The sequence below is a fragment of the Myotis davidii genome, unplaced genomic scaffold (assembly GCF_000327345.1).
Source record: "Myotis davidii unplaced genomic scaffold, ASM32734v1 scaffold726, whole genome shotgun sequence".
NCBI classification, from domain to species: Eukaryota; Metazoa; Chordata; class Mammalia; order Chiroptera; family Vespertilionidae; genus Myotis; species Myotis davidii.
This window is the reverse complement of record NW_006297808.1, coordinates 744253-754027: the sequence shown is the minus strand read 5'-3', so window position 1 is coordinate 754027 and position 9775 is coordinate 744253. Positions and strand designations below refer to the sequence as shown.

Here is a 9775-nt window from a genome sequence, read left to right as displayed (position 1 = left end):
CCAATGAAAAGGGTAGCGTCGTACGCCAATTACCATTTTTCTCTTTTATTAGTGTAGATACTTATTTTATGTTCCACATACAATTGCAGTATCTGTGACATGCATTTGACAACTTGATAGTACATGTTATGTAAAATTTTAAGAAAAAGCAAATTAGGGATGATAAAACAGGACAGCAGAATTTGGCTCTCTCATCCCATAAACTTGGAGCTCCTGAGAAAAGTGAATCACTTTAGGGAATACTGAAACAAAGTTCTTTAACATGTAGAATGTAGAACTCTTTCAACCATAACTCTAGTTTTCCTTTGGAATCAAGAAGGAACTCATGGCCGAAACCAGTTTGGCTCAGTGGATAGAGCGTCAGCTTGTGGACTGAAGGGTCCCGGGTTCGATTCTGGTCAGGGGCATGTGCCTGGGTTGCGGGCGCGTCCCCAGTGGGAGATGTGCAGGAGGCAGCTGATCGATGTTTCTGACTCTCTATCTCTCTCCCTTCCTCTCTGTAAAAAATCAATAAAATATATTTAAAAAAAACAAAAAAACTCATGGACAGAAAATAGATTAGTGATTGTCAGGGCCTACAGGAAGGGGCAAGTGGGGAGCAACTGCTTAATAGGTATGGGGGTTTGTTTGAGGTAATGAAAAGTTTGGAGGTAGAGAGCAGTGATGATTGCATAATATTGTGTATGTACTTAGTACCACTGATCTGTATACTTCAAAATGGTCAAAATGATAAATGTTATTTTATGTGTATTTTGCCATAATAAATGAAATAAAGAACTCATGAATGCCTCCTAAGCAGCTGTGGAAAACAATTGGTTGCATTCAGTATACACAGGAACAGTCATAGAATTCCAACTACACAACAACTTCAAAGGGAGTCTACAAATCATTGTCATCACAGCCATTCTCTGGGAGTAAGACAATGGGCAGAGCCTAGTCCACAGTGACTTCACAAGCACTCAGCCACCCATACTCCCTGCCCCATCCCCACAACCTTCAAGAATGAAGCACTCAAATACCAACAAGACATATTTCAAATAGTTTAATTTTAAAAATATTCTATTCAGTGCTAAAATATGTCTTCACTCACTGTTGCCCATTTCCATTTCTTAAACTCTTATGAAACAAAAAATAAAATCACGAAGTTCAATTAAACATGCAGATTTTAAAGAAAGGGAATCTTTCTAGAAAGTCTGAGCTGAAGGAGTACTCTGGGGGATGGGTACTGTGGTCAGACTTCAAATTCTTTCTGGGGTTTTGTGGCATGAATGCTGGGGACTGTGGCAGGAGGCAGAGAATGCTGGAATGAAATGTACGGGTAAGAACAGAAAGCTGCATATGTGTGTGGGGGGGAGACAGTTTTCTTTTGGTGGTGGTGGGGGAATTGTCAGCAGCTAGAGAGCCCATGAGAGGCAGGATGACCTCAGAAATGGGCAGAGGTGCCAGGGCAGCAAGAAATCTATATGGACTTCTTTGCCCTCATGTGGAGAAAAGCCCCTTCCTTCCAAAGTCTCTACCTAGGCATCCTCCAATAACGGCCCACAGGGCACCTGGCCCTAAGGGAAAGTCCAGACATCTACAGTCGCCATCAAATTCAAGTAACTCTTGGCGCCCTCTTCTCTAAAGGGCACCTTCCACATCTCTTTCTTCTTATAGAAGCGCCAGCAGCTCAGTCCAGAGGTTCTGGAGCGGAGACTGCTACCTGGAGGTGACAGATAAACCTTGGGATGGCTGATACTCCAGCCTACTTGGGATACAAAGAGGACATGAGCATTCCTCTTCTCAGGAACAAGCAGACATAGGTGCCAGGGAGGGAAGATGATGCAATAACCCCAAGTCCTATGTCAGCCTTCCAGAATAGAAGGCTCCTATGGGCAGGCTCTGGACCCCAGTGCTTGCCCTTAGCCCAGCAACACAGTACAGTCAGAACCAGAATGCAATAAATAGAGGCAGGGGGCCAGGAGGTGAAGGGTGCCAGGATGGTGCTAGCTTTCTGAGGCTGTCTGCGGCGCTGCAGGTTGGTCCACACAGACGCGTTTCAGGGGTGGGGCACCTGAGTCTTCCTCTTCCGTGGCCATCTAGGAGCAGCCAGAACATGGAATTATAGGGCCATCCCTCTGAACCAGAACCTCCCCACCCGTAATTACAGCCCAGAAGCCCAATGCCAATCTTCTCGTAGATAACCAAACATTTTCCCCTACCTTATAACCTGGAGACACTAGTTTTCCTTGCTGCTTCCCCACTCTACTAATTTATAGCACCTTCAACACAATATATGCAATTCACAGCAATGAAGTCCTTCCTTTTTCCTTAGAAACTAGGAAGCCCAAAGTGCCTCCTTACTTGTGTCTCCAGTGGAACTGGTTCTTCCTTCGTGAGGGTGGGAGGTTCATCAGCCACTTCTGAGGCAGGCAGGGAGGGCTCTGAAAAAGCAACAAGGTCAGCAGAACGGCAAGGCCTCCTGACGCAGGAGACTCCTGTAGAATCTTCCTTAAAGTTGGGGAAGCTTCCCTAAGGCTATCTAGAAGTGCCTTGGTGAAGAGGCAACAGTGGCTGAAGAATCAACATACAGTTCTAGCTGGTTTGGCTCACTTGGTAGAGCGTTGGCCTACGGACTGAAGGGTCCCGGCTTCGATTCCAGTCAAGGGCACATGCCTGGGTTGTAGGCTCAATCCTCAGTGGGGGGCATGCAAGGCAGCCAATCAATGATTCTCTCTCATCATTGATGTTTTTTATCTCTCTCTCCCTTCCTCTCTGAAATCAATAAAAAAAATATATTTTTTAAAAAGAATCAACATGCCAAAACCAGTTTGGCTCAGTGGATAGAGTGTCGGCCTGCGGACTGAAAGGTCCCGGGTTCGATTCCAGTCAAGGGCATGTACCTGGGTTGCGGGCACATCCCCAATAGGAGATGTGCAGAAGGCAGCTGATCGATGTTTCTCTCTCATCGATGTTTCTAACTCTCTATCTCTCTCCCTTCCTCTCTGTAAAAAATCAATAAAATATATTAAAAAAAAAAAGAATCAACATACATAGAAACAATATATAAGAAGAAATTCACAGGAGATGATGCAAAGAGAATAAACTCTGAAGTGAGAAGGAATATAATTAGAGATACCCACGCTACCAGTTACTATGTGATCTTTGATAAACAATTAAAACTTTCTAAGACTCCACTTCTTCATCTGTAAAATGGAGATAATAGCGTCTATTTCAAGGATTTGGGAGAGAATTATACCAGGTGTTAAATATTGAAAGTGCCTCACACAGATCCTGGCACTCACTTGTGTTGTTTGTTTTCCTCCTTCATTCTGTAAGGGAAAAATACAACCATTCTCCAAGTAGCCCAAACTGTTAACAAATAGCTTGAGATGCCAGACTCTGTGGCATTTTCTCTATCCACTTACTCCAAAAAAGAAAAACATCAATAGCAAGAGGCAAGGCCCCTCCAAGATGCTCGTCCTGACTTACCCTCAAGGATCTCCTGGCCCAGAGTAGGGGGCTGGGAGTCATCTGTGCGGAAGTCAGAGGTGTGTGCTGGGCTCAGGGACTCGCTCTGCTGGGGACTGGGGCTTGAGTTGGTGCTGCTGTCCACCTTGAGTTGATAGACATCAGACACAGAACTCTGGTTGCTGTTTTCATCTGAAAACCAAACATGACAAAGGCAACAGCTGAGGGTGGTAATTATTCCTCAAGAGTAACTCTGGTGTCTTCTTAGGCAGCCATAGACACAACAGGTACAATGATCACTGATGCAGATACACTCTGAACCAAAGGCAGAGGTTCACGGGACTTCTATGCACTGCAAATTATCAACAGAGTCTAAGTTGATTAATTTAAACATTTCCTATTTCACGACATATTCTAAGCACCAGGTGCAGCTAGAATTTTCAAATTTATGCAACATGTATATTTCAGGAAGATCAGGATACAGTTAATTATTATCCACCATTTATAGCTTAGACCCTGTATTTTCTTATTGTCCAGTGGAAGAGATGGACAGTATGCCTCTCAACCTTTCTCACAACACAAGATACGTAGAAAATGATAAAAATCTGTCTGGCATTCTAGGCTGTCTGAAGGAGGAGGATGGTTGTGTCTGGAAGTATTCAGCTCAGATCCTTTAGTGGTCTAGGTTCCACCCGAAGCCTCAAGGACCAAACGAATCCCACCTGGGAAGCTGTCTGAAGGCTTGAAATCACCACCTAAGTTAGAAATAGTTAAAAAACACGGGAGTTGTGTTCATTCCTTCCTCTCCTGGTGGCTTAGTTCAGGCCTAGCCTCCAGCAAAAGCCACCTAACTGCCCTTCCTTCAATACCATGTACTTCCACTGTACTTCACACCTCTGCCAGCATGATATTTCTAAACCCTTCAATGGTTGCCTGCTGCCAAAACAATAAAATTCAAATCCTAGTGCTTCTCTGGACAGGGAGAAGATGGCCCTATCATAACGTACAAAGTCCTTTCTCATCTCCAGTCTCACTCCCTGTTGTTAGTCCACACCAAGCTGGACCCTCCGCAAAGAGCTGCTTCATGCACAGGTGTCTTTCTTATTCTTTCTAGCCTTTTTGGAAAGCCCAACATTTATACAGGCCAACACTGAGCTCAAGCATAATGTCCTCCACATTTCTCAAGCTCTGTTGAGTAAAAATGACCACCTTCTCTTTTATGCTCCTGTAGTATCCTGTGCACACCTGAGTTTACTATTTTACACACCAGTTTCCTTCAATTATACTCTGTGCAGATAGGCTCTGTGGCTTATTGGGCCTTGAATTTCTTCAAGTGCATAGTACCTGGCATACAGTAGGAGTTCATTAAATGTTCACTGAATGAAAAGGATGAAATGATGGTCAGACTGAGAAAGGGAGCCTCATATATGTCTCCTAGAGTTCTACAGTTATTGAATACCCCACACATAACTAAAAAACCTTTTTCTTGTATTCCTTCATATATCACACTGACCCTGGGGCGGGACAGAGGGTTGGGGGAAAGGTCGGCAGGGGATATCTGCATGCTCCCAGACTAGTTTTGAAGAGAAAATTGTAAGTCCTTTCTAGTCTTCACTTCTACGAAGACCACAATCTTCTATGCTAAAATGAAAGTTGCATTTTATTATAAAAAGAAAACAAAGCTCTAAAAAAAATAAAAGAAAAAAAGTAAGAATAAAGCTTTGTCACTTTTGAACTTAGGCGAACACTTTTTTTCTCCAAACATCATTTCCTTAACTAGGGATGATGGTAACTGCCTGGTTTATATCACAGGCTGATGTCAGGATAAAAATGAGAAACTGAAGTGAAAGTGCTTCACAAACAGTAACTGCCACGTAGGTGTAAGAGGTCACATCATGAATGCGGTCCTGACACAGGCAGGACCTTCACTGAAGATTGATTTAAGAAGCAGAACTTGTGCCAACAGGGATAGGTAGACGCCCTAGCTTTGGGTGTCCCACTCTCAGGTACTATCACAAAGTATACCGTCTAAAGAAAAGAGCTTCTGATCCAGAAAACCAGGAATTAATGTGGTTTGTCACTTACTAGTTATGTTACTTTATATATGTAACTTCACCTCTCTGAGCCTGTTTCCTTAAATGGAAAATAAGGATACTATCATCCATCTTGCAGGGCTACTGTGAAGTATAAAAGGGAAGATTTATGTATAGTGCCTAGCAAGATACCAGCAAAACAGTAGGCACTGAAATTATACATAGAACTATTCTTATTATTAATGGGTTCATCTAAATTTTCATTTTCCTGCAAGGAAGACATATGGATGCAACTCACCCTGGAATTCAAGAAGGAGAGAGGAATTGTCTGAACCATTCGATTTTGACTTTTCTTTCTAGAAAAGGAAAAAAAGAGGGATATGACAGAGCCAACCAGGAGACTTGCAGAGATAGAGAAGGGTGCTTTTTGAGACACCACAGAGGTCTGGATTAGGACTGAACAGGAATAATGACAGTGGCTTTGAGAATCCAGGGCCGGAGGCATAATGGAATCCTGGACAAGGTGTTCGCAAGTCTTAGTGTCTGTATCTGTAAAATGGACCCTTCCAGCGCTAATATCATGAATCAAAAGTAAAAGATAGACATATATACTTCCACTAGATTTCCCTGTGGTACCCTTCTGCTTTCTGCCCTGATCAGAATTTTCGATTCAACCCTTCCTCATGAGGATAGGTGAGAAGCACAAAATATTAATTTCGAAAAAGATTCCTATTTTAGTAGCACAGCAGGGAAAAAAAAGTAAGTGAAAGAAGAATGGACCTCTGACTGGAAAAAGGAGTCATTTATATGTAACGTAAGAAGTTATGGGACAAAGGGGCCCCTGCTAGCTCTATTCCTCACCAAAAAACCCATCCATTCAAAATGTTCACCCTACTTCAATCTTTACCTATAACATCATTCCCTTCAAGCAGGATGTAGGCTACACATGTTAGGGAACCACAGTGGAAAGATGAACTAGCCTGCAACAAGCCCACAGGAAAGGAAATTTGCAAATGACAGCATCCCAACAGCCCAAAGTTTAAATCTGGTCATTTCAAATTCACTAATTCATACTGTTCATCATGTCTCTTTATTGTACATGCATTGTACTACTAATACAATTTTTTGTTCATAACTGTCAATCCTATCTCTGCAATAAATCAACTGTACAATTTATGCATGTCCTTCCCTTCATTTTTTCCTATACAGACATAATTTTAGTGTAATTACACTTGACCATTTTACTACAAAAGCTACATAAAAATGTTTTTAATAGCTGCATAATATTCCATATACCATAATTCACTTAATAACTTCTCAACTATTAGACATTTAGCTTTAACTTATTTAGGATTGTGTTTATTTATTGTTACTAGAAATAAAACCACAATGCTAAACATTCATTTTCCCCTGGATTATTTTATTGAGATAAAATTCACACAAAAATATTCCTTCTGGGTCAGAAAATATAATCATATTACTTTCCTTGAAATACACTGTACCCCACTACTCTCTGAAAGGGTACTAGTTTCACAGTACCCATGCCAACATTTGGCTTTATCATTATTTTTTTTCTGATCTTTATTTTCTCTTCATTTTAATGATTCTATTTTCTTTCTTTTTTTTTTTAATATATTTTATTGATTTTTTACAGAGAGGAAGGGAGAGAGATAGAGAGTTAGCAACATCAATCAGCTGCCTCCTGCACACCTCCCTCTGGGGATGTGCCCGCAACCAAGGTACATGCCCCTGACTGGAACCGAACCTGGGACCCTCCCGTCCGCAGGCCGACGCTCTATCCACTGAGCCAAACCGGTCAGGGCTTTAATGATTCTATTTTCATGTAAAATACATACTTCACTGTAGGGAATTCTGGAAGTACAGAAAAAAAAAAAAACACCGAAAACCAGGGACAACCTACACATATATTTGTGTGAAAATGGGTCATATAACTTACTTCCCCTTCCTCATTCACTGCATTAAACATTTCTCTATGCAACTGAGTAATCTTCTACATCTTTTTTCATTCTTATTTATTCATTTTTATATTTTTTTATTGATTTCAGAGAAGGAGAGAGAGATAGAAACATCAATGATGAGAGGGAATCATTGATCAGCTGCCTCCTGCACACCCTACACTGGGGCATATACCCTGACCGGGAATTGAACTGTAACCGCCTGGTTCATAGGTCAAGGCTCAACCACTGAGCCATGCCGGCCCGGCTACATCTTTTTTATAATGGTTACAAAGATTTACAAAATACAGGTGCACAATAACTTAACTTATTTAATGAATTCTGTACAGTAAGTTCTCTTTTTTTATATATGTATATGTTTTCATGGATTTTTAGAGAGGAAGAGAAAGGGAGAGAGAGAAACATCGACTAGGAATTGAACCAGTGACCTCTTGGTTCATGGGCCCATGCTCAACCACTCAACCACACTAGCCAAGCTACATTAAGATCTTTATTTTGCTTGCAATTTGAAACACTATAAACAATGCAGTAATGGTGAACGTTTGGCTTTATCATTAGGTATATTTAAGCATATTTTATACACATATGATTATCTCCTGAGGATAAATTCCTAGAGATAAAACTTGCATATTTAAGGAATGAATATTTAAAACTTTTTACCCCTTCTGTTTTACTGAGTCAGTTATACATGACAAATAAAACTGTAAGATATTTAAAGTGTACATAATGGTGACTTGATATACATATAGGGTGCCCCCCCAAAAAAATACACACACACACACACACACTCTGAATAATTATAAAGGCAGTGTTTAGTAAAGTAAATTTTACATTCAAAACTGAGCTATCAGCTGTTAAAGTGTGCACACATATTTTTGGGACACACTATATACATTTGTGAAAGGATTCCAACAGTCTAATTAATTAACACATCCAGCACTGCAAGCTCTTATGATCAACATGACCTGTAAAGTTTGTGCCAATTAACTCTCCCATCAGCAGTGAGTGTCCCACTCCCTGTATCCTTCATAATTTTTTCTTTACCAATTTGATCATCATTTTCCATTTTTCCTAATCCAACAGGTCTATGCTAGTACCTTAGAAGATGGCACACCGCCATGAATCACTAGAGGGCAGATAAACTGATGGACCTCTGGGCCCAGCTCAGAAAGCAACACAAACACTGCAAGAAGCCCTCAAGAGAGACAAAGGGAGCTGAGTCCCAGAGAGAATCTGAATAGGAAAAGACCAGGGACTTAAATGGGAAGAGTTGGGGGTGGGAGTGGGGGTGGAGGGGTTGATTCTAGCAGTAATGGCCTCATAGGTGCCAGGGATATATGAAGAATAAAGAGTGGCTCCATAGCCCTCCTAACATTTACCTTGGGCTTGGCAATGACAAGGGAGGATGGTTGCTCCTATATTAATGTAGCACATGGAAGAATGGTACCAGGGAGTTCCCTGGGAGGCAGGGAAGATGGCAGAGGGAACTCCATCCCTTAAATTCATTTACAGGAGGGAAACCAGAGTTTAGGCTTATATACTCCCTCAGTTACATATTATTTTAGCCAAGGCAAAGTAGAGTCCCAAGGGAATAAAAGGTAAGTGTACAGAAAACACTAACCAGATATTGGAGGATAACAAGCACCATGAAAGACAATAAACAGAACAAGCTATACCAGAATGGCAATGGCACAGAAGAATTTAAATAAAACACATAGTGAGTCTGCTCACATGGATAAGGATGATACTGAAAAGTTGTTTGGAAGAAGAATCAATACAGGAAATTGGTATAATTGTTCAAAATAAAAAGTAAATGAGTTTGGTAGCAGAAATAGATATAGTTTAAGAAAGGATTAAGGAGTAAAAACTGGGTTGGGAAATGAGGAAAAAATAGCGAGATGAAATAAATGAGAGAAAAGTTCAGAAATAAAGAAGCTAGATATGGAGAAACCAAGATGGTGGCATAGGTAAACACCGGAGTTTGCTGCTTCACACAACCACTTCAAAAATACAACTAAAAGACGGAATGGCCATCACCCAGAACCACAGGAAGGCTGGCTGAGTGGAAATTCTACATCTAGAAGGAAAGAGAAAAGCATCCTGAGACTCAGAGGAGGTGCAGTGCGGAAGTAAACTACTAAGGTACAAAGGCGCACTCGGAGTGGGCTGGCGGCTGAGGGTGTGGTTGTCTTTTTTCAATCGGGAGGGAGTCTCAGGCTCTGAGCTCCAGTTCTGGGCTAGTCTCTGGGGACCCAGACTCAAACGGGAGAAGCGGGACTGTCTGGCATCGGTCGGAACTGGAAGGCTGCTTTCTCA

The 9775-nt window shown here is 41.5% G+C and overlaps 1 protein-coding gene across 1 annotated transcript in view; it reads right to left on the bottom strand.

Moving 5' to 3' along the window:
- Window positions 1-1027: 1027 nt before the first annotated feature.
- Window positions 1028-9775, bottom strand: part of BCL7B (B-cell CLL/lymphoma 7B) — a 20443-nt gene continuing 11695 nt past the window's right edge. Inside the window, exons 4-7 of the mRNA XM_006773418.2 lie at window positions 5782-5839; window positions 3472-3642; window positions 2344-2423; window positions 1028-2078 (exon numbers count right to left, since the gene is read on the bottom strand). Coding sequence (XP_006773481.1) covers window positions 1986-2078; window positions 2344-2423; window positions 3472-3642; window positions 5782-5839 — 402 coding nt within the window. The 3' untranslated portion in view covers window positions 1028-1985. The remainder of the gene's footprint in view (window positions 2079-2343; window positions 2424-3471; window positions 3643-5781; window positions 5840-9775) is intronic.